The sequence below is a fragment of the Pleurodeles waltl genome, chromosome 11, assembly GCF_031143425.1.
Source record: "Pleurodeles waltl isolate 20211129_DDA chromosome 11, aPleWal1.hap1.20221129, whole genome shotgun sequence".
In the NCBI taxonomy this organism is placed as follows: Eukaryota; Metazoa; Chordata; class Amphibia; order Caudata; family Salamandridae; genus Pleurodeles; species Pleurodeles waltl.
In genome coordinates, this window is record NC_090450.1 from 677,434,538 (window position 1) to 677,460,027 (window position 25,490).

General features: G+C 42.1%; 1 protein-coding gene across 1 annotated transcript in view; it reads left to right on the forward strand.

Moving 5' to 3' along the window:
- Positions 1-25,490, forward strand: part of CDS2 (CDP-diacylglycerol synthase 2) — a 260,698-nt gene that overhangs the window by 178,587 nt on the left and 56,621 nt on the right. Inside the window, exons 7-10 of the mRNA XM_069214178.1 lie at positions 2,326-2,408; positions 9,058-9,145; positions 10,741-10,809; positions 19,630-19,782. Coding sequence (XP_069070279.1) covers positions 2,326-2,408; positions 9,058-9,145; positions 10,741-10,809; positions 19,630-19,782 — 393 coding nt within the window. The remainder of the gene's footprint in view (positions 1-2,325; positions 2,409-9,057; positions 9,146-10,740; positions 10,810-19,629; positions 19,783-25,490) is intronic.

Sequence of the window (25,490 nt, forward strand, 5' to 3'; positions counted from 1 at the left end):
GACTAAAGTACAGATCTGTGGGTATCCGTAAACAAGAAAACTTGGTTGGTCTTGCCCATACTTTTAACACAAAAGGTATAATCTCTATGACGCCATATGTAAAAGAATTTTGACTCCTGCATGACAACATTTGAGTAGGTTGCATGAGGCAGTGTCTGGGTGAGGTTTCTGATGAGTCGTCCCCTTCTTCCTCTTCCCCTGGCTATCTGACGGCAGCTGACCACAAGTGGTGTTATGGGGCTGTCAGGGGAGACCAAAATGAGGCTGTTGCTCTCAAAAGGTTGCCCTGTGTTTATCCTTCTGGTCTCAAAAACTTAGCTTGGCCCTATGATACGCAGTTCAACATTTATATGTGAAAAGAAAATAGGTTTTCTAATCTTTCAATTGATGTGAAGTTGTGAACTTTCCATTGTACACATAGATTGGCAGTGGAAGCCCTTTGTCTGCTCCCTCTGGCCACTGTCGATACTTTCTGGCCCACCTGCATTCTACGTCCTTCACAACAGAGAGGGTGCACTGAGGTTCTGGAAGCATTGGGGAAACTGTCAGATGGAGCCCACTTGGGTACTGAGGTTGCTAAAGGCAGCCATTTAGAGTTGCTTGGATTGCAGTGCTGTCCCAGAGACCTGTTGTGTCTAAAGAGTTTACTTAACTGTGGAGTTCCTACAAGAGCTGGTGCACACCAAACAATTAAGGTACGCCTATACAAAGAGGAAAAAAGGGGTTGAGCTTTACCTAAATGTATACTACCTCTAGCAGATACATCACAGCAGTGCTCTCAAATCTCCCTTTATCTAAATAAGCCAATATAGATGTGAAGCAAGATTCTCTACCCTAACAAGAAACCCAACAGAGAGGGAGAAAATCAGATGTTTTCTTTCTAAGAGGGGGACTATTAGACAACAGCAAAACAATGAGCCCAAGCGGACTCCTCATTTGCGTCCAGGGGGACTACTCCCCACAGGAATTATGAAGACGCTGCAATAGAGTCATAAAAACACTTAAGCCAAACCTCCAAACTTGACAGATTTCAGGTGGGGTCTCTAGAATGGGACACAGACTGAGGAGGTAATCCAGTCTGGCTATAAATAAAATAAAATACAAATATAGGGCAACATCTAAAAAAATTTTAGAAGGCCTGGTAGCAATTTTAACACCAAGTGGCAAAGATGGGTAAATGAAACTTGTGGAAAGCCCATGAGAGCTAAAAGTCTTTGGATGTTGGGAGTCCCTGGGGAAGAAGGGGATCTCATTGAAGGGACTGTGTGCAGTCAATGTCAGAAGAGCTTGAAATTATCAGAATTAATTGCATATTGCGTAAGGTGTTACTTCCTGTTGAAGTAACCTAAGCAAATGGATGTGAAGAGAAGGCCTTACAATTATTTGTCTTCTCAAGAGAAAAGAGATGAAAGAACATATATGATAGGCAGAGGCATAGCCAAATAAGGGGAACCCCAGTCTACTTCTTGCTGCATATCTTTCAAGCTGGATTGACTGAGAAAGGATTGACCACCCCTCACACATGAGTTCAAGGCATGGGTGCACTAGCATAAAGGAGGTAACTGAGAGCGTATGTTTCATGAGACTGGAATAAACAGAAGCACATAAATCGCCACGAACTATGGTGGATAATGGTGTGCAGGCCCCACCCTCCAGTTTCTACTCAAACTACATCTACTGCTCTCTCTGCCCTTCCCTCCTTCCTCACAAAATAGCTAGTTCTTCCTGTCTCTCTCCTCGTGCAGTCTTTCTGGCTTGTTTCCATACCTGATCTCTAAACCTGCTATCACGTGGGAACACAAGTTCAAGCGCACTTTCTCTTGACTCAACTCCCCACCTCCCTCCCCCAAGACACTTTCCCACCTAATCATTGATATGATACACCCCTCCGGATTGGACGTCATGGTATATCCTTCCTTCTTGAAAGGAGGGGAATCCTTTTGTGCACTATGGAAAACTGTACCCCTCTACACCAGCTGGCAGTGGGCACCACCTAACAATAAGTATTTTCTCCTGAGCTATACTCTTTATAATAAGGTACTGATAGTTTTCCTTTTTGGAATGGTCATGTTATACTCGATTGAATGATTTTTTTGTTAAATTATTTTTGAATAAGAATAAAGTTAAAACGTTGTGTAATGATGGCACTACAGGCGATTCAACCTTTAATTGAGCCTCATTGCACCAAATCATTTGATGAAGTTGTGTTTTGAAGTAATTTGATCTTTTGGAACAGCCTGTTTGGTTTAAGTTGCTGGTTTATTATTAATTTGAATGTCTTGTCTTTACTCACGCTAACTGCAGTGTTTTTGTTTTCTTCTGTAGTTTGGCTGGACTCATGTGACTCTCCTGATTGTTGTCACTCAGTCTCATCTTATTATTCACAACCTATTTGAAGGCATGATCTGGTAAGCTGAATATTGGCTTTGAAGGGCATGTGTTCCCAGTGACTTTAACCATTACAGTATATTCATGCATTTGCTTGTCTTTGTCAACAGATATATTCTTACTGCATTAGTAATAACTGGATACGACACAATCTGTTACAGGAAGCAAGTTACTTGGTACAGTGTAATGGTAAAACAGGTGTCATGCGTCCACAACTCTTAATCAGGGCACCGTTATCTTAGTCCACTGACAGCCCATTTACAATCATGTCATTAGAATCTTCAGGATTCTGTTATCTCATCATTCTGTGCTAATTTCTGTTATTAATTTCTAACTGAATCGAATCGCGAGGGAACCAAAATGCCTTTTGGCTGGGTCAGTTGTGGGAGATGGGTGGCATACTCATCTGACATATTGCAATAAGTGAAGCTCTTCAAGATGTCTTGAACCTTAGGGTGTGGTCCACACTCCAGCACATGGCCACAGACCTTTTCTGTATGGTAGGATGGGTGCCATTGTATCTCGTACTTAGCCCAGAAGGGCCACTGAGGGATGAGACTTGAATACTAGGTCTACAATAATGAACTGTGGTATGAATATTACTATACAGTACCCTGCTGTTTCTAGATAGTCCCAGGCCAAGAATTCAGCATTAGGTGCACAATAGTGCTGGCCTTTCGAGTTGATCATCTGCACTCTCTTCACAAACCCCTTAGGAGTATAGTACATCCTGTGTTGACATTTATAATGTAAAATGAATTTCCTATTGCTGCTTGACACTTCATTATAAGTGCAACAGTAGGCCCATTGTAGCTAATTATTGATGTGTCCAGGCCTGTCTCTTTTACTTCTTAATGATAGTGTGTCTTTTGTAATCTCGCTCTGTACAAACTTATAGAACCAGCTGCAGAGTTGCAGTAATCAGTGGAAGTGTCAAGTACAAGGGTGTGCAGAGTTGTGGGTGATTTTGTGAGAATGTTTTATGTATACTTTAACAGTTGATAATAGACAAAAATCTCCTGTAGAGTGTTGTGTGTTGAGTGCTATCGATTTTAGGAGTGACTATATTCTTAGGGAATATATAGTGCAAGGTATGCAGCCTTAATTTTAACAGCTGGTTTTTACCTTTAGTTTCTAGTGCAGGTGGTATCAAAGGATCATCCTGCAGCAGTATATCATGTGAGTAGAGTTTTGATTTGCTGGCCATCCTTTTTAGTTTTGCCAGGCTCATTTGTGACGAGGTTCTCAGCGGAATGTGCCTAGGAATTTCTTCCCAGGCTCTGTTGATTATACTTGCAGATTTGGGTGTGTGCATTGTCTAGTTGTACTGCCAAGTGTGGTACCAATGGACGCGGATTGAACCAATAACATATGTAGTGGCTCTGTATGTATAAATATAAATAATGTAGCTGAAAGATCAGGACCAGAAAGCCTTACATACTCTGTGGTAATGTAAGCATGTCTCATTTAATACAAGGCTGCTTACACCCCCCTTGTGTGTTTAATTATGAGGCATTTTATATTGGTGAGGAATTGGTTTGACAGTGGGTAAGGACTAGCAAAATAGATATAGGATTTTTGGATATAGTCCATCTTAATCAGGGCCATGCAGCATGCCACTGATAATGGTAAACAGATCCAGCGTTCCTCTTGTTATGTTATTTTGGTTTCTACCACCAAATAGTTTTCTTATCACTTGATCTGCATTGTGGTGCGTGTGAATGCCTAGATATTTTAAAGATGGTTTGAACTTCTTAATAGGTATTCACTTCACATATCGCTGTGTTGGCGGTCAGAGGGATCTGTGATGAATTCCTCCAATTTATTGTAATATTGGACACACGACCAAAAAAATAATTTTGCAAATGATGGGGGCCAGATTGGTAGTTTGATCTCTGATAAATAACTGTAGGTTATCTGCTTACATTGACAACACCAGTCAACCTGAAGCATAGACCACATGCCGAATGGTGCTGCTGGGGCATACATGCGAGAGGTTCAGCTTTAATCTTATACAAAAGCAGCGACAGAAGGCATCCCTGTCTCTTTGCCCAGAGATTGATGATGGTGGGGCGTTTCACCGTAATTGTATTATGATCCATGGAACCCATGTACAACAACCTACTCCAGTCAATAATGTTCCAGCCTGATCTTATTCTTTTCAGTATTATAAACAGGATTGGCAATTCAAACAATCATTTGCTTTGGTGGTGTTCGGGAAGATCAGAGCTGCATATAGTTGAGGATGCAATTAATCGGTAATTGCAAATAGGGTTCCCAGGTAATGTGATGGAGCAGCCCAACATGAAGCAGGATTGATCCATGAAGACAACCATACCAATTGTGGAAGGAGACAAATTATGAATTTGTCCATGTTTTGTTGTCTGCATTGTTAAATGATAGAGGCCTGTAGGAGTCATAATTTGTGTTTTGGTTGGGGTGGGGTGGTTGTCTAATTTAAATAGAGCTACTAGTAGTGCTTTGCAGAGGAAAAAGAGCACCCTTTGTTGTCTGTTCGTACATTGATAGGAGGTACAGTGGTAGTATATTCATGTGCTTTTTATAAAATTCAGTCCTGAGTCTTTTTGGCAGGCGCCTTACCACTTTCATGCAGTATTTTTAAGCTGTGATTTCAGACAGAGAAATTTACTCCGGTATTGGATATCAGTGCTTGTCTCATAGCCAGGTCTGTGCTATATCATCTAACTATGAATTGTTCTTGTAAGGTATATCCACCATCTAAAGTGCATAATCTGGAGTAAAAATTGGCAAATTCCGGGAGTAATCTCTTGGTACCTGTTACTCATTCTGCCAAATTTTTCGCTAAGAAATGAACATAAATTGTTGCCAGCAGATCGCGTACTATAGTTGTTAGCTGGTTATCAGGTCCTTAACCTTTGCCATAAGAACTAGAGGCTGCATATTTTTAATAACCAAATTTTATTATTTTCGACATGCAGCAATAGTATCCACCAAGAATGAAGTAACAGCGGCACAGAATGGAGAATCAACAGCTGTATATAAGAATAGCATCACATCCGTATTATACTATATGCCCACCACCCACCCCAAATCTTATTGTTTTTGGGAGCAGCCCCTCACTTCATAAATCAGCTTTTCATGGAACGCACACCAGTCTACTCCTTTTTTCCAGGCAGCCAACAAAGGGGGTTTTAGCTGCTTCCAGGCGCTGAAATGTCCTGTTCTGCCTACAAAGAGGCCATGCCTATGAAAGTACTTTCAGATCCCGGCCCCCAGCTTTCTCCAGGAGACCCAGTAGTGCAATTCAAGGACCCAAATCTACATGGCAGCCCAGTACCCCAGAGAACTCCAACCCCACACCTCCCAACCCCAAAAGTCAGTCAAAGTAGAGCAAGACTGTTACCCAGAAATGTTACATTACTATCTGCTTCCTACCTTTTCTCTTGCAGTGTATAATTTATTCATTATGACTAATACAGAGGTGGTATTTTTGGTTGCGTATTGAAACTACAATTAATTTAATTTGTCTTCATATTAAAAGGGGCATCAATATCTCACCCTCAAAAACCTGTCTTCTTCCCATGGCCACCTTGATTGCTTCCCAACATCTATGCTTAGTTTGAAATATTCTACAATAGTTTCTCGTACCTCTGATCAAAAAACGGAGTTGCAGAGAGCCGTAAAGGGAAGCACCATCTGGAAAATCAGGTGATTGCTTCAGGAGTTTAGATTGGAGTCCGACTGAATAGTAGTCAGACAGTGTTCTGTCCATGTCCTGAACCAGTGCCCATTCACATACATGTATGTATGTCTCATCCTGATCCACATGTCGGAGACAGCAGCGTAATAGGTATATTCTTGTGTGTATGTACCTATGTCTCTTAAGATATCCACTTATTTGTAGGTTTCAGCAATGCAGTTGCTGCTGCTGAGAGTATTTTTGCATGCAGACATGCTTGTCTAATCTGGGATCAAGTGTAAATTTATTTAAAATCACTTCCTAATATCAATGAACTGGGGTGATAATGCAAGTTTGTTTCTATGGCATTATGAAACTGAAAGGCAACTAGCGTTGGGCCAGATTTGTTAATCGTGGTGATATGAGTGATGTAGGATTCCCTCGAACAATCATGTAGCACCTGTCGGGATGCGCAATAATATGTAGAGGTCGGAACGTGACTCCCTATATAATGATGATGGCAATGCCCCTGGAATAAGCTCAACAAACACAGCTATAAGAAACCATTTGAGTGCAGTTTGTTATTGTAATTGAGTAGCTGAACTTCTTGGAGTAACACAATGCCAGGTGTGCCTAGCCAGGAAGATGAGCACCAGTCTGGCCTTGTGTAGGTTAATTAAGCCCCTAACATTTCATGTTACAAGTTGGATGTCTGTTAAATTTGACGTAGAAAACAAAGTAAGTCAGTTGGACAGTCTGTTGTCTGTTGCATATGATACCATGGACTGCTCTTTGAAACAATCTGTCTACTCATTTGTTTTAAGGGGGAAGCTGTCTGTGCCAACTCACAATTCGTTTTATTCTCCCTAACCACCCAGCATGTCAGTAAATAGTCCCTTCCTTAAATCTCTGGTTAAACTAAACACCATATTAGAAATTGTGAGTAAATTGCAGCTAATAGCCTGTATAAATGTCAGATTGCAAGCATGGAGGCCTTGAGCCCGAGCTTATGCCAACCAGTGTGTGATGGATGTGGCGAGGGAACAATTGACAGGTGATGAGTGTATATTTGCACTTGAAGGAGCAAGTTTATGCTAACTCCGCACAGTACCCATTCTTGTAAAGCAGTTTATGGAAAGAGTCCCAGGGTGCCATTTCCCATTGTGCAATAGTGTTGATCATCATTCAAGCATGTGGAGATAAAATGAAATATTACATAGCCTGTAGATGCAACACTCAACAAAACCAATGCTGTATTTTCTAACGACCATAGCACCCCTCACCTTATATCTTATCTAGCATTCTCAGCTCTACTTGTACATGCAGGGTGGTTCCAAGAGGCAGAGGCCTAGGGGGAGGATAGTATGATGTCAGCAGTTCCAAAGCAAGTCATTTGCTGACGACAGAGAGAAAAAGTAGAGAGCCCAGTTCCTGCATCGTTCCAAGAGGTCATAGGCCTGTGTCAATGATGCCAGAGCGACCCTCTCTAGATTTTTTTGATCAGGATGATGAACTTTTTGTCTCCAGGAAAACAGTGGCCTGTTTAGCATCAGTTAGGCAATGTAGCTTGTCTTACATTGTTACTCTGATCCGGGTAGAGCATAGTGTACGGCATGATAAGTGGCTGTCATTTTTTGTTTACTCCTGTAAATGCCCCTCGTGCCTCCTGAGTCCTCAGTGTGCAGTCGGGAAGGGTACATCCATGTTGCTATCTTGATAATTTACGAAGCTTGCAATTATGTCATGCTGGGTCCCCTGCTGGCAGTTTGGATCACAATAGGTGGTGAGTACTCTCCACCATGGACCTAGATGACAGCTGTTATTTGACAAACAAGTCAAAGAGCAACTGCTTCATGAATAGTTTTAATTTTTTGCCGTGGTGGTCTAACCTGGAATGCCTATGATGTGAATGTTGTCTTCCTAGAATGCCACCCTTTGAGGTACACTTTCAGGATTTTCTCCATTTGAAGGCATTGTTCATCCCTTATAATAGAGTCCTTTTCAATGTCTGAGATAAGACAGACATATCTGTGCAAGAGTTTTGCTTCTCCACTCTTTCCTTTATGTCATCGCTACAGATCTTTAACATCCATGTCATTGGGCACATCCCATGTGACATAGTTGTTTGCTTGTGCCTTCTCTCATGGACCTTAATGCATCAAAGGTCAATTTGGTTTGTTTGTGTCTCCCTTATTCATTGAGATTGGTGGGCAGGTGACTGCTGTGGGTAGACAGCTGTGATGATGGGTCATCGTAGCGTGACAGTACCTCTCACCATGCCTTGGGTTTATCTGAGAGGTCCCCTTTCAGGCTAGGGTTGCAATGCTGTGTGATCTTGGCGCCTCAGTGGTGCATTCCAAGTGTGTGGTCACTGATAATGTGATTGAGCAGATCCTAGGTAACTCAACTCAGAGCACCTCACCCTTCCCTTAGGTCCACACCTGTCAGGTACACAAGATCTGTTTATACTGTGAGCAGGAGTTGTCTCCTAGATTGTACCGAGGCACAGTGTGGTGGAGCACATTAGGTATGGTTCCACCTTCCGTGAGCAGCAGGCAATTTGACTATGGCATTGGCAAACCAGGATAGGTTGTAGTTTAGTGATGACATTCACAAATCTAATTCTCAGGGCCTGATCATTTCTGGGTGTTTATGTGGATCCCATTCAGTAGTACTTTCCCAATCTCACTCCAGGAACGTGACAATGCCATATTGAGTGCAGTCCATTATAATGTGCAAGGTTTGTTGAATATGTCACATGCTGAATAAGAGGAGTGCCCCTACTGGCTGATGAGGAGCGAACCGTGACCTCTGATATAATGTTAAAATGGCACAGTGGTGGCTCACTCCTCCCTTAGTAACTTGATCCCAGTGATTCAATGCCAGTAGCAGAGTTGGTGTACTAGGTGTCATAGGATCTGCTGGTGAGTCTGAGTTCCTACAGATTGTATGTTTGGATTGTTCTACTTTTTCTGTCACTGCATGACGCTTTTTCTCTCTGCTTCTAGGTTCATTGTTCCAATCTCTTGTGTCATCTGCAATGATATCATGGCGTATATGTTTGGCTTCTTCTTTGGGCGGACCCCCCTGATCAAGGTCAGTTCAACATGTTCTTATATACAAACTGCTTCTAATAATGTTATTAGACACCTGCAGGCCCTTGCCAATGCTCCACAGTTTTTAAACTTTTCTAGCACCACTTAAGGATCCAGTGCCTTTCTCACGATGTCTAGACCATCAAGTCAGCCTCTGTAGAATTGTTCTTAGATGCAGGGGTGTTCTTTCTGAGCTGCTGGAGTTAACTGTACTTTTGGGGGCTGGATGTCCTGTTAATGTGAAGTTAACCTGGATTCTGAGTATAACCCTGACAGAAGCTGGAATTATTGGCTGCCTGAGAATGCCTCACTTCTGTTTCCTTAGTAATATCCCATTCTCCCCCTCATTTTGCCCTAGAGATTTCAGCTGCTTCCAGCAGCTAAAGTTCCCAAAGAAAATGGGTATGTAGCATTCCAATAAATTTTGGAATCCCAGAATATACTGTTACAAACTCCATTTAGAAACTTATAACAGGAGCATAAGGCATTTTAGGTCTTGCCTACTAAACTGTGCAACTTGTTATGTTGTGAAAGACCTTTTGTGGACTTCCCAAATACGAACAGTGAGGCTTACAGCCTACACATTACTTACCATTGATTGGCTTTATTCTTGCTCTCCTGTGCTAGCTACATAAGCAGTGGCTTTCCTTATATCCTTTGACTGCTCACTTCTTTTGGTGAAGCACTTTGAGAGTGCATGTGCTTTGTAGCTCTCTCTGTCATGTGCTCCCCTCACAACGCCTTTCTGCTCTGTGTTGCTCTCTCACATGTGTGATGTTCGCTCTCACTCCTGTATTTCATCCCTGCTCCCCGTGTTGCCCAATCCTGTGTGCTGCTCACTCTCATACGTGCTAATCCCCCTTCATGCTCCTTGCTTTCAATTTTGTGCTTCTCCCTCCACCCCAAGTAGCTCTCTTCCTTGTGCTCTGTTTTTCCCTTCCTCTCCCCAACACCCACTCCTGTGTTGATACCCCGTGGTCCCTCTTTAGGTGGAGCATGCAAGTGCTCTGACCTTTTGTAATCTATTTGTGGGCTCTTATTCACGACCATCACGTTCACTCGTTTGTGGGCTTTCCTTTCAGAAATCCATTATCATTGTGAAAATGCGTTACATTTGTCAATCTTTGTGGCGGTTTGGTTTCCGCCTTGGACATCGACCTCGTACATGGATAATTGCACGCTTGCCGATACATTTGACTGCAAGCAAACTTCTTTATCTTTTTGTGTTTCTCATTCACGCTCTTGCTCACAGTGGCCGTGGTGCTTTGAATCGACTCGCTTATGTCAACTAATGTTTTACTTTTCATTTCCAATTTATGTGGCAAGAAAAGTCCAGTTAGGAATTTACAACGTTAACAGCTCTAACTCGTGCAAACGTGAGACCCACTGTATTGCAAATGCTTGTTTGTGATTTTGCCTTAAAATATTTTGTCCTCTACCTGTTGAATGTCTCTAAATAGTTTTGCATGCTTGTCAAAGAACCATTTAGCTCGTCTGAAAAAAGAGAGACTTGTAATATTCTGGTGTCTCAGGGATAGCCTATTCAAAGGAAAGTTTTTAGCTTGAACTTAATCCTTTCTTTTCTTTTGCCTGCAGCTCTCACCAAAGAAAACTTGGGAAGGTTTCATGGGCGGATTCTTTTCCACTGTCCTTTTTGGACTGCTGGTATGCCCTTCTACTTATTTTCTGTGTTTTTGCCTATTCTTCACTAGTGCCAAATGTGATTCCGTGCTCCCGCCTAATGACCCATATTTCATCATCAGTTGTTATCACATCGCTGTTAGTAGCAGTAGAGCACATAGCATGTTCTTGCTCTGCCTGTTCAGAAGTCTAGCTTATTTCAATTTAGCGCTTAATTCACTTTTTTGTAGATGAAATCATTAAATAGTCACATGGGGGCATGGGTCTACAGTGTATTATTTTATGGTAAAAATGTGGTTTCTTTTAAGACGTTCTTAAAGAACATAGGCACAAGAGATAACATTTTTTTCAGGAGCAAAGATTTCATTGAAATCAGGATGACAGAACGAGAAACTGAGTCTTTTAAGTCCCTTGAACACATGACCTCCCAATTAAAGATAGCTTGAGGTTCCAATATAAAGTAGGGAGGTAATAAAACCCAATTAACCCTTAAATATTCTGACTGTTCTTTCTTCTGAACTTTACAATAAAGTAGATGGCACGCCTATAAACCCTGAGCAACCTGGATAAGCCTGTTGTAACAAAGATTGCACACCAATAGAAAAATCTTGGTTAAATTCCAAAAGGTTATGTAAACAATTCTTTCGGTACTATTCAGCTAAATCAATAAATACCATCTGAGTAATCAAGCCGCTTTTGGCTTTTAATTATAGGGTGGACATCCAACCTTAGTTAATTCAAAAATTGCAATACCAAAAGCCTATTTGAATTTCAGCTATGATAATGATTATAAAGTGTGTTTATTAGATTTTTATAAGTGTTCAGAATGGCAATACCAAGTGATAAAGAAAATCGGCGCACATGACAATTTGAAGTCTGCAAGTCTTAGCAAAAGCTAAATTAATCTGTGAATCACAGAATTGGGCGACAACGAGATCCCTAGCACTCCAGTGAGCACAAAAGCTATCCAAGCAGAGGTAAGACATTTATGTTTTCATACATAGTGCTCCATTGGAGATCATGTGATACACCAAAACAATAGCGTTACACAGGTGCAGGACTTGAGTTCATAAGAGAGTGTAGAAGTTCCCTTCAAACTGATACAGCAATGTAAACTTTCAGTTCTGAGGAAGCAAAGCACATGATTCTCTCCTAAAATGGTGGGCTTAAGACGGAGGTTTTACATAACAGAGGCAGGCACAACTTCGAAGCATTAGTTAGTACTGAGCAGAAAGGTGACTGCATCAGTTACAGTTACAGTTACGCTAAGCCACTATTTAAATGCCACAATGAGTATCCATTTTTAATTTAGATGTTATGTTTATCCGTAATAGTGAATTTAAAGTGTGTACAAACGGTGTCACTAGAGGTACCCAGTAAAAGAAATGAAAACTGCCCTTTTGACAACCGAATTTTATTTGGATACTTATATAGCTTGTTAATGTATTAGTTTGCAAATAACATGGCTTATATCCAAAGAGTACAACAAACAGCTAATAAAAAGTTTACAGAATAGCATAATTCTGTTTGCTGATTTCTGGCAGTCAGGCTGACGTTGATAACCATTTCTTCTACCCAAGAATGCCAAAGATAGCCTTCATCCGAACTAGTTGAGCAATTATTTTATAGGTACACATTAATCGATGCTCTGAGAATCGGAATATTACAAATTTATTGATTCAGTCATATTTGAAAATATAATTATTTACATATCAAAATCATTGGAAGCTTCAGTTACATGATATAATGAAAACTTAATTTTCATTGGATAGTTACTCATAAGAGAATCCTTTAAACAACTTGAAGGTCAAATAAACAGAGCTAAAGAGGTGAGGTTTGATAAGGGAGATCTATTACTTCACTGTAATTCAAAAGAAAACTGAACACATACATGGTATACTCATGGTGAAAGAATAAGTATTAAAACAATCTTACTGTTCTCGTTCTTTTTGTTTGCAAATTTATATTTTACTGTCTTTTTTAGCAAACTGTTGTAAGTCTACAGTTCTTTAATGAATCTATTTTTAAGTGTATTTGTTTAGTTCAAAATGAATCTTTAGTGTATACTGCATAATATGATGTTCTGTTTCGTGTTGGGGTACCACTAACATTCCTCTGATACTACCTCCTGGGCCCCCCTTAGGATTAAAGTAAAGAACCCTTACAGACCCCTTGCCTGTTTAAGGTTTAAGAGAGAGCAAGAGGTGGAGTAGAAATGTTTGTGAGCATCTTCTGCAATGGGCAGAAGGGATCCCAATCAAGTGGTGTCTGACCTCTCACATTCATGTACCAGAAAGGGTCAATATCCAATTCCTATTCTTTTTTAAAAATAGTTCTTAATGTTGAGGTTCAGCATATAACTGAGTGCTTCTAAGTTTAGCAGATTAAATGAGGCACCTGGCGAAGTATTATTTTACCCACTGACGGGAGTCTGCAACTTATTCACATTGCTGCCCTTCTTCTCCCTTATCACTCACATCTACACTTGTAGTCATAGACCGTGCAAGTAGTATCAGGGGCAGGGAGAGCATCGTGATTCTGAATGAGTCTTCCACACTAGCCTTTGACAGAACCGGATAGGTGCAAATATTCTTTGGTCATTTCTACTTGACTTTTATTGTTAGTTCTTGCTCAGAACTTCATAAAAATGGTAACCATGAGTTAAGTCAGTAGAAATATCCCATACAAATAACATCACAGACACATACAAAAGATTGAAGCAAAATAATTAAACATGCCATAATCTATTTTCAAGTGAAAATAACAATCCTTCTGGACAGTTTTAAAAGGTACTGATCAAGTAGAGCACAGAAAAAAGGAAACCAATCTTGAAAGAAAAGCAGGTTGTAGCTTAGGCTTCAAATTCTTAGTGTGTGTCTTTGAGACCTTAGCGTTCTAAAATGGGGTTAGGGAGCCCTGAAAGTGGTAATACATGTGTGTATCTTAACAGCTGAAACGGCATTTTAGCTTTACTTATAACTTTAGCACTTTTTGATGAGTATGCATGAAATTTGTCAGACTCTAAGCGTTTTGTTCGTTTTTTCAGATTTGTGCACGTTCATGGGGATGGAGGGGCAATTAAGTGTTCATTTGCTAAGAACCTTGGCAATTTGTGATAAATCTGCACAAAATGTATTAGACGTGTAGAAGAATTAGCTATCCATTAGTTTGTTCTTTTGCCAAACCATCAACGGGTGCAAATTTAAAGGGGAGAACAGGTCTACCTTTTTAATTCGAATTTTTAACTGAAAAAAAACTTTTTTTTTTTTTTAAACACTTTTGATTTCATCACTTCAGAATTGATGTGTGCCGTTGAAATTAAGTGCAGTGTTAATGTGAAAAGTTACACTTTATTTTTCCCCCCCAAACAGGTGGGTTAAATATTACCATAAAACTCATCAACACAGCTTACATTGAACACATTTCCAACTGTAACACTAAACAACTGTACTACTGCAAGCCCTTTATTCTCCAGATCTAATAATAGAGAAGTAATATTTTTAGAAGTGTTGGTTACCGTTAAGCAATACCAAAGGAGGTGGGAGGGGCATAAGACTTTCATTTGACAATAATTTAGGCAATGTTTGAATAATCTGCATGAAATGTGGCGTGCATGTTAGTAAGTTAGTCAGTGCAAATATTTCAGTTTAAGTGCAGATCCAATACACGGTGGATAACTGAGGGCAGGGATTTAGGTAAATGTGGGTGTTCAACTTCCTTTTGTATTTGTTATTATTAATGTCTTTGTAATGGATCGGCAAAAAACAGTGTTTCTCTGTTCTCGACATCTCAGCTATGAAAAATGAGCCCTCAATGTTGGCACAGTTGCTGGGTCATTAATACAAAGATATACATGTCCTGTAGCCCACAGTAGTCAATAGTGGGTAGCATCTAGTAAAATGTGGCTCTAATCTGATAATCTGAACGGGATTTTTATATAGCTCTTATTTGTGGTGGAAGCAACTCACTGTTCAAATGACAGCCATGTGCTCTACAGTCAAAGTACTCACTGATTTCTGCTCTTGGCTCTTTCTTCCCCATTGGTTAGAAAGAAAATCATTTCATTGAGGCTATGCATCAGTGTACGAAAGTAGCCTCTTTCTAACATGGTTACCTCCACTTTTTGGCCTGTTTGTCAGTGTGTTTGACTCTATTCACTGGGATCCTGCTGACCAGGACCCCAGTGATTTTGCTCTCTTCTTTAAACTTGGTTGCTGGAACATTTTTCACACCACATTTGGCATACTGGTGCCCCCATGTAAGTCCCTAGTATACGGTATCTAGGTACCCAGGGCATTGGGGTACTATGGGATCCCTATGGGCTGCAGCATGTATTATGCCACCCATAGGAAGCCATTGCAAAGTGTTCTGCAGGCCTGCCATTGCAGCATGCATGAAAGGGTGCATCCACTCTTTTACCACCAAGTCACTGCACCAGGTCACTATAAGTCACCCCTATGGTAGGCCCTCCTAGCCCAGAGGGCAGGGTGCAAGTACCTGTGTGTGAGGGCACGCCTGCAGTAGCAGGGGTTCCCCAACAAACTCCAGTTCTATTCTCCTGGACTTCCTGAGTGCGGGGATGCCATTGTATGCGTGTGCGGGACATAGGTCAATGCCCGTGTCCAGCTGCATAATGGTAACACTGAACCTAGTCATGTTTGGAATCAAACATGTCGGAATCATACCCCAATACTGATGCAAGTATTGGAAGTATGATTCCATGAACTCTTGGGGCTCCTTAGAGGACCCCCAGCATTGCCACCACCAGCCTTACAGGGTTTTCAAGGCAGCTCAAGCTGCTGTCACCCCTCAGACAGGTGGGTTCTGCCCACCTGCTGCTTGACATGATCAAGCCTAGGAAGTCAGTACAAAGGATTTTTTTCTTTTCCTCCCTTTTGTGTGATTTGGGAGGAATTCTAGTGATTTCCTCCTGCTTTCCTGGTCGCTGGGTGGTACTGTGGTTTTCTAGTACTCCCAGCTCCCCTTTACACATTCCACTTACCTAGATAGGGGTCCTGCGCTTGCATTCCATTTTTTTTAGTATATGGTTTGGGCTCCCCATAGGGTCACTATTGGTTATTACTATCTGCACTGTTTTCTACCTTCTCTATGCCTATTTCTGATTACTAGTGTATATATTTAGTGTGTTACTTACCTCCTATTGGAGGGTTGCACTTCTAGTATTTTGTGGTATTGTGTTCCAGAAATAAAGTACCTTTTTTTTTTTTTTTTTTTTTTACAATTGAGTGTTTTCTTTCATGTGAGTAAGTGCTGTGTGACTACAGTGGTATTGCATGAGCTTTGCATGTCTCCTAGATCAGCCTTGTTTGCTCATCCACAGCTACTTCTAGAGAGCCTGGCTTCTAGACACTGCCTACACTTCACTAAGAGGGGCTATCTTGCCCTGGTATAAGTCCTTCGGTACTCTCCATACACCAAGCCAGCCTCCTATAGGCAGCCTTTAAGTTTCACTAGAAGGGAAACCTCTCTGTTCAGTAGAGTAAAGGGAAACACTTCAAGCGAGGAGAAGCATTACTGTGTATCTCTAAGTAGAAGGATTTTTATTCACTCTCTTCTCCAGCACACAAGCATTTGACTTGTAGGCGTTTCCTTAACTGGTGGATTCTTACCGATGTTCCATTTGATTTTAAGCTTAGCAACAATTAAAGTTTATAGTAAATAGCAATATCACTTTGAGGGCCCACCAATAGTGAGCATATTAACCTCCCCTGAAAAAGGCAACAATCCGTTTATTTTTTACATTCTTTCAGAAAAGACCTCTAATTGATTTATCTAAGTTTAGCTTTTGCCCTGAGTACTGCTATTAGTCACCTATAGCACCATCAACATAATTCTGAATGTTATTGCTACTGTTGGGATCTAGTTGCAATTTCTTCATATTCTCACTCTTGCCAGTAGGATCCCTGCACTGAAATCCCCACATGCTGCAATTTTTTTACATAAATTGATGCATTGGGGTACACCGATAATCCCATTTGCGCTATGTGCCTATTCCTGTATACCTGACTTTCCTATACTTTTTTTTTCTTTGGCCTTAACAGTGCCGGTCTTTTTTTCTTTTCCCTCACTCTGCACTATCCTGGGGTTATGTTTCTAGGTCAGAGCGCTCCTTGTTTTGTAACTCCCCTCTAGTTACTTTTTCAAGCATGTCGCAGCTGCTTTCTTATCTAACAGCGATTTTCTAATGGGTTATTAAAACATTCGTAATTGGCTGCCATGAAACCATTGCTTCTCTTGTAGGGTATTTCCATTTATAGTCATAAGCACTGGATAGTCCTGCCTACATGCGGGGACCCAAAAGCAGTTCTTTAATATATCTTCTTAAGTTGAGATTTTCGCCTTTCTTCAGGAAGGCCTGTAAAGACACTTAGGAAAGAGACAGATAATACAGCCTATGTAGCTAGGCTACACTGGCCCAATTCTTCATCATGAAGTCAAAAAAGGGCCAATACATTAAAATTTATATAATTTAAGATGTTTTGCAAACAGTATAAATCTCCTTTACAAACCCCTTTTGATGATAGAGATGATGGAGAGCAGGGCAGAGTAGCCTCGTAAGCTGCCATTTTATGGCTAAAATAGAGGATGGCCTTTAAGAACCCAGAGACCACCAGTATCTGATCATGCTGAGCTGGTGGTAGTTGCTTCAGTTCTTTTTTCCGGCTCCTGCTGACAGGACCCTGAAGCACTGAGCTCGACCTTTTACAGGTTTTTTTTCACAGAAAATATTTTGTCAGAAATTATTGAGAACACCTTCATTCGATATCTACTAGCTGTTCAGCTTGTTCCTGTCAATTGTTGACAGAAAACGGTGGCATCTTGCCTAATAAAATGCCTTATCTGTTTGCCAAGTGCAAAAAAAGGCCAAAACAGACTGCCGTAATGTCTGTATTTATCTGCCTCCCTTTCTCTCATCTTCCTGACTCCTGTGACATCTGCAAAATAATTTCCTGGTGCACACTGCGTGACACAGAGAAAATGTGTCTACAAGCAAGAGAAGAGAGGAAAAAACATCATAAAATAGCCTGCCAGTGGGACCTCAGAGCGAAGGGAAGGTCAGTCTTTCACCACTGCTCTCCTTTCATCTTCCAGTGGATGTAGAGGAACTGAAAAACGTGTTTCTAGCCAGAAACAATGTAGGTCACGGTTGACGTCAAGGAGAGGTCACAGCACCGACCTGCTCGCCGTCAAAGGCTGCATCAACATCAGAAAAACTGCGATGTTTGACGTCAACAATATATCAGTCAGCGTCGAGGGATTTCACACCGTCGTCTCGTCGTAGGCGCATGATGTCGGAGTGCCTCGTCATCGAGATCTGCTGGCTCGATGTGGACACAGCCTGGACGATTGACGTTGAAAACCAAACGTCAACATGTGAGGTGTTTGTCGAGGAGGGATAAAAGAAAGAGGAGAAGAATTTACTCTTAAATTGAATCTTCCCCTTATCTTGTGGTGTTACAAACTACATCTCCGCTGTCTTCACCTCTTCCACAAGATTTAACTCTTCTGCCGCCTCCACAGGTGCTTCCTCCAACAAGAGTGTCTTCTCCTCAAACACCTTCTATAGCTTTTACGAGAACACCAGCACCTAGGACGCCAATGTGTTCCAGATCATGCCATCATTCTCGTAGTCACACACTACGGCGTTCCTCTACTACGTCAAGGCATCACCACTGTCCTGGATCTCACCATAGACCAAAGTCACACTCCCATCAACGGTATTCTGATTATCCAGCCTCTTCCACCAGAGACTATTTACCACCCTTGTCGGACTCGCTACCACTTCGGGTTTCTCTGATTGATATACCTTTTAAGAAGTCCTAGTCCGAGGGGCTGAAAAACTCAACACACCGATGTCGGTACCCACACAGACACATCGGTAATATTTGAGATGATACATCAGCATACTGCTACAAAACCACTACATCCATCAGTACCAGGTCTCAAAGGAGCTATGGATTTTTCCTCTCTCCAACCATGGTCAAGCCAGCTCCATCTAGGCTTCAAAAAAGTATCGGCCTCCCAGACAGGGCCTTTTATTCCTTTGTGCAGATCCACCACCTGATGTCATCGTTATTTTGGCCGCTAAAAAGTCCACTCCACCTCTCCATCATCATCTTTTAAGATAAGGAGAGTAAAATATTGCATTCTGCAGGCTGCAAAGTCTACAGTACAGGGACCATGGAAATTCCCCTACGAGAGAAGAGGACTTACAAGTAAGAAACCATTCCTTACTACAACAGTGATGTGTTAGTTTCTGTGAACTGTTGGCACATGGTAAATGTTTAGGCTTGAAAGAGCTCTGTGATTCTTGCTTCCTTTCGCCATACAGCTGCATGTCGTAGCTGACCTGAAATGCCATAGAGTAACTATGCAAGGCCTTGGGTACCACTACGTATTTCCCTCAGATATCCGTCTATCAAATGCACCAAGTAGCCCCTGACAGTCTCCCTTACTTTTCTGTATTTTAATTGACTCTTCATTTGTGTTCTCAAAGACACAAATAAATAACCAACGAAGATCTTAGGTGGTGGCAACTCTGGTCCATAAATCACAATTTTGACCTTATTTCCCCATTGAGAGAGTAAATATATTAGTTGAAAATATGGTTAAAAGATTGAGCTCCATAAAGGCTGGATCAGGGATTAGTGTCACAGATGTAGGAACAGGCATTTCCCTGTTCTACTAAGAGATTGAGACTCTTCCAGATATTGGCCTTTTTCACTGTTTCTAGTGAGGTACCTATTTAAGAGACGAAGGTTGGTATTATCTTGTCTTTCTCTGTGCTGACTTGTGCTTTCTTGTTGTCCTGTCTTTCACAAGCTTTCGTACTTCATGGCTGGATACAGCTACTTTGTGTGCCCAGTGGAGTTCAACAACGACACCAACCGCTTCGCTGTTGACTGTGACCCGCCTGAGCTGTTCCAGCTGCAGGAGTACCACATTCCTCTTGTGCTCCAGTCCGTCATTGGTTGGGTAAGACAGGTCATAATTGGGCTACTGCATATGTTTCTTAAAGAGTGGTTGTCATTGTGTAATTCGAGGTATCTTCCACTAAACAATAACTTGGTTTGTCTTAAGCGTAATAATTGAGCAAATGTAACTCCTTTGACTGTAGGTTACATAGCCCCATATCCTGAGAACATGCTCGTGAGTACTCTGTTGGTTTCATTCACTTTAGACCGACCGTATTCTTGCTCTCCCTGCAAATCTGTTCCACCTTACAGCACCCCACTGTTTACTTGAGGTAGGACCGGTAATGACTCCAACTATAGAGAAAACCCTGCAATTCCAGCATTGTCCACGTGACCCCACAATGGAAATAATTTTGCTTATTTGGTAAAAACTCATGTAAGGTTATCAGGTGACCGCACCATCTAGATGACTCTCATTACAGTCCAAGTTTTCCTTCTTTAAATTATTGTCCTCTAGAATTATGGCCAGTTGCTTCTGTCAAAGTGAACTAGGATTCCCAGAATACATTTTTTTTTCCATCTTTGATTATTTTTTTTCTTTCTTTTTTTTTTTTTGCCGGACAAACCATAGGTGGATTATACCCAGGCGGAATATCACAGTTCAATGCCCATGAACTGACAAAATACATGAGAGCTGCCAATGCTATTTCGTTAAACGTGTACACCATCTAAGCAGTTTTCATAAGAATTGGAGAAACGATTAACAATTCAAAAGGGAAAGGATCACAAGGGATGAAAAAAAAACTATGCGCCGGTGTCGTGAGCAGCAGCTGCATCCACCAACCAAAGCTGGACCGGATCCCAAACCTGATACAGCCTCCACATCCAGGGATCATCATTCTCTATTAAAGCCATTTTCAGCATGCTAGTATTAAAAGAAAATTCCCACCACCAGATCCATGGGTCTGGGGGATCCCTGGACAACCAAAACATGCCAGGATCAATCTAGCTAATGAAACTGAAAAAATAAAGACCTGCTAGAGTTGGGGGAATAACCTGCGAAAATCCTAGCATAATCAATTTTAGGTTCATCACGATCCAGCATTCATAAAGATACAACTTGCCAAAAATAAACTCCCAGTACAAACAAAGCGAGGGACACAAAGCAAACACATAAACCAAATTAGCCCCCGGCATTGCGCACCTAAAGCAGCAGTCATCCGTCCGTAGCTTCATGGCAAATAGACAATATGGTGAATAATACATATCATTGTTATTTTTGAAGTGCTAGACCTTGATGCATTAAACATTCAGAACTGCCGGGGCCAAAATGTTACTATGCTGTAGATCATCCACAGTTACTTCAACATTAAGGAGCTGAGCTCACCTATGTGCATGTGTCAAAAAAGGATCAATAGAAAGGTTCTGAGAGAGCAAATAGTCGTATAAATAATCCCAATAGTATGCTTACATGGAGTCTTCATAATAAGCTTCAACAAGGGATTATCCGACTAGTTTAGCTCGTCCACCTTAGAGCTGAATGTAAAATGACGCAATTGGGGGGTATATTAAAAAAACTAGAATGGAGGAGAAAAATTGTTATGGTAAATTCTAGAGTGCTCCCGTCCGATAATTGACCTAGAGTATAAATAGCTGTCTTCTCCCAGATAGCCTGAATGCTTGATGATAAATTAGGATTATATCCTAAATAGGTGAGCCAGTTATCGGAGCAAAGCCAGCAGATGCTTGCATAAGAGAGCCCAAGACAAGATGAAACACTTTTAAAGTATTAAAGCGCGTCCTTATGAAGTAGATTGTGTTCATGATTCCATGACCAGGAGCCACCTGATCGCCCAATGGCAGAAATTCCTTAAACATTCGACTTAGCTCCCAGTTCTCCCAACCCAGAACCATCTTCAACCATGAGAAGAAAACGGCCAGATAGTAAAACCTCAGGACCGAGAGTGCAAGTCCACCTATCTCCTCAGACGGCTGTAAAACTGGAACCTTACAGTGAGGCTTCCTATAGCCCCAGATAAACCTTTGCCATGAAGCCATTACCTTAGTAAAGAAAGATTCTGGAAGAAGGAGGGAAATACAATACCAGAAATACAAATATTGCTGAAAAGTAATCATCCAAATGAGGTTACGACGACCAACCAGGCCCAGACTAAGACGATTTCTCTTAGTAAAGATCTTGGCAAAATGATGAAAGAGTGACCTGAAATTGTTTTTTTTTACAATTGACAAAGTATTGACCGAAAGAGTAACCGGGAGATACACTGCGTCCTGTACCCATATTTTGTCCGAAGTCAAAGAAGCAGCATTAGACAAAACTTGAGTCTTATCGATGTTCAGTTTATATCCAGAATGCTTAAGCTGCTGCGACTACTGCCTGCAGTCTAGGGGTGGGGGAGGAGGGTGGAGTTAAACTGCCAGGTCATCAGCATAACTCAAGACCTTAACTTCATAGCGATGTATTCTCAGCGGCTGAATCTCCTGCACCATCTTGAGGAATTGTATAAACGGCTCTATATATAAAGCAAATTGCAATGGGGACAAAAGGCACCCCTGCCTAGTACCCCGGAAAATACATATGGAGTCCGAGCACCATAACCTAGCTTTCAAGCCAGTATAGAGACGATGGACTCTTGAGATAAAAACAGAGCCAAAACCAGCTGCTTCCATGACACCCCCCCCCCCCCCCCCCCCCAAAAGGAAGGGCCAGGAGACCTGGTCAAAGGCCTTCTCAGCATCTAAAAGTATCATACCCACTTGCCTACCTTCGAAGGAAGCTGTCTCCAGGGCAGTAATTGCTGTATATACATAAGATGTAGTATCCCGGCCAGGGACAAAACCATGCTGGTTAGGCTCCACCAACACTGAAATCATCATTGTCACACAATTTGCGAGAACCAGTGTATAGATTTTGGAATCCACATTAACGAGAGAGATTGGATTATAAGATTCAGGTACCTGGTCCAGTGAATCAAAAGAATTGAACCTATCCATAAGCACTGGATCCAGTATTGATGAAAAAGTAGAATAAAACTCCAAAGGAATTTGGTTGGACCAGAGGCCTTTTCTGAAGCTAAATTGCCAATAGCATACTCCACTTCAAGCTGGGTTATGGGTGTGCCTAATTTAGACCGGTTTGTAGAATCCAACTCTCATTGAAAAGAACGCCCGAAAAGTGTAGAGTATCTTCTGTAGAGGAGAAGCAGTCCTCCTGATACAAGCCCCAATAAAACCAATGAAAAACCTCACTAATAGCTGCAGGGTCAACCACCAGCACCCCATTTTCATCATGAATATGCTGAACCATGTTGAGGCTGGACCTGTTCCTAACTCTGAAAGAGAGAGTTTTTCCCATTTCTTCACTATTCTCAAAACAACCAATTTGCTTAACGCTCATTTATAATCACCCGATCCCAGTTTCATTTCTACAGGCAGACTGCTCCAGGGGCTGCCTAACTTGACACCCATCCCTTGCACTGATACTGCAAGTCAAATCATATTCTATAGAGCTATAGATCAAGTGAACCACCCTCTCATTCGCCAGGGCCGTACTCCTCTAGCAGACAGCAAATTGGAGGGTCTGTCCCTGACATGAGGCCTTTGAAAGCGTTCCGGACCACCGGGAAAGATGCAGAACCAATGTTAACCCCAAAAAAACCTCGGAAATGCGAATCCATGAAGACAACAAACCCCTCCTCAAGCAGCAGCTTGTGTTCGAAAGTCTAAGCCCGAGGTCCCGAAGTCAAGACTAACTCATTCAGAAAAAGGAACAAATATAAAGAATTACGTTCTGATAGAACCCGAGGATTGAGTGCTTGCTTAGAAGAGGTAGTCAAGATATTACTATCCAGAAACATATCTAACCATGACAGTGGTTTATGGGAGGCAGAATAAAATGTGTATCCCAGACCCCGAGGCCGATATACCCTCCAGAGATCCACTAAAGCAAATGAGGGCATTAAGTGGGGGCAAAGCCACCCGTAATCTGCGCTTGCCGGGTGGCACCAGACCATTGGGTACCGAATCTGAAGTGCGAGATTGAGATGCCGAACTTTTACTAGGAGATACTGTTATATTAAAACCACTGCAGACAATTAATGGAGTCAGCCAGACGTGGAGCTCGAACAGCAGATAATCAAACATCCTTGGGTTATCATCATTGGGCCCATAAACCACAAAGATGGTAAAACGTGCTCTATTTCTCTGAATAGTCACCAATAGCCAACATCCCCCTCTAACCCTCTTCCCCCTCAGATCCATCTTATGGCGTTGGACTGTACACATGCTGCCCGCAAAAGTAGTGCAACACCCGCCTGGGCTAAGGAACAGCATGAAATTGACAAGATGTAATAACTTAGCGTCTCTAAAACTGATCGTTCAGCCGGAGCCAAGTGTGTCTCCTGAAGACATAAAATTTGTGGTTTGAGAATATTCAGCTCCTCCTGAATCATTTTTCACTTATGGGGTGATTATTCCAAGATAAAACATGCAGCTGCTATCCAGGACACTCGGCGTTAACACAAATGGGAGCCAAAACCCCAAGTCCCCTCACCATATCAGCTCTAGCACATCGGTAGCAAACGTATTCTGCCACTAATGGCAGAACAGTCAATGGCTGCTCGTAGCTAGGCTGGTGCAGGGGCCGACTCTCCTGTATCTTCTCTTGTACTCTGAGAGAATGCTGAAATGTGGTAGTGGCAATTAAGTACCTAAATCCAAACTACTACCCCATCTACTTGATGTTTGGCTCACTGGGTGGATTCCCTCACCGGCTTTGCTGACTTTGGCGACTCCGCTGCTGGGTGCAACTTGTCTGTGGGGCGCTCATGTGTCGCTGCTGTTGTTGATGTTGTTGACCGGGTTGAGAGGCGGGAGAGACGTGGCAGTGGATTTTTCGATATGCTCCCTGGGAAGTCTGAGACGTGACAAGAATGAGTTTGTATCTGGCGGCTGGTTTATCGAATTTGTAAACCGGCGGTGTCGCTGTCTATTTTTGGCTCTCGACATCTGGCATCTGCACGCTGGGCGATTCATTTTAGCCGGCACCTCTCCCTGGTTGTGCGCTCGGCTGTGGCAGTGACTTGAAAGGTTAGGATGGCGGAGGAGACATATGGAGTCAAATGGATATATATGACCTTGTTTACGCTTGTTGGTTTCGCCCCAGCAGCTGGAGGAGTTGCAGTGGCAGCATTCATAGCGGTCCCATTGCCAACAGAGAGGTAGACTGCGTATTTTCCATTTGGGCTGCCGGGGGTTAAATAGATTATTTCCTGTTGTGACTGCAACTTTGTTTTGGGCATTTGGTTGAGACTGTAAGCAATTTGCTCTCTTCCCTGACTTTTGGGTGGGAAAGTACATTGTCGTCTGTTACATCGGGGGGAACCGACACCCTCTATATTCTTCTTTTTATTGCTGTTGGTGGTGAGATTTCTGAAGGCTTATAAGGCTCATAAAGCTTTACCTTTCTATGTGAATTCTCTGGTGGGAGTTGGTGCCAGAGTTGAGATGTCAACCAGGGGTGGCCCCGCAGAAAGGGGGTGAGTAGAGGCAACTAGGTTCCAGACCACCACAGGGTGGGGAGAGAGAGTGCTGCGTGAGGGCCAGACTGATGGTAATCTCTGCTGGGGCCCTGGTGAAGACTAGGGGGACACGCAACCCCAGCCTACTGTGTCATTGGTTAAGGAGAATGTGGGTAATGTGAGGAACGTTGAACTGGACGCTCGTGAGAAGGCTATAATGGCTTTGGTGGAT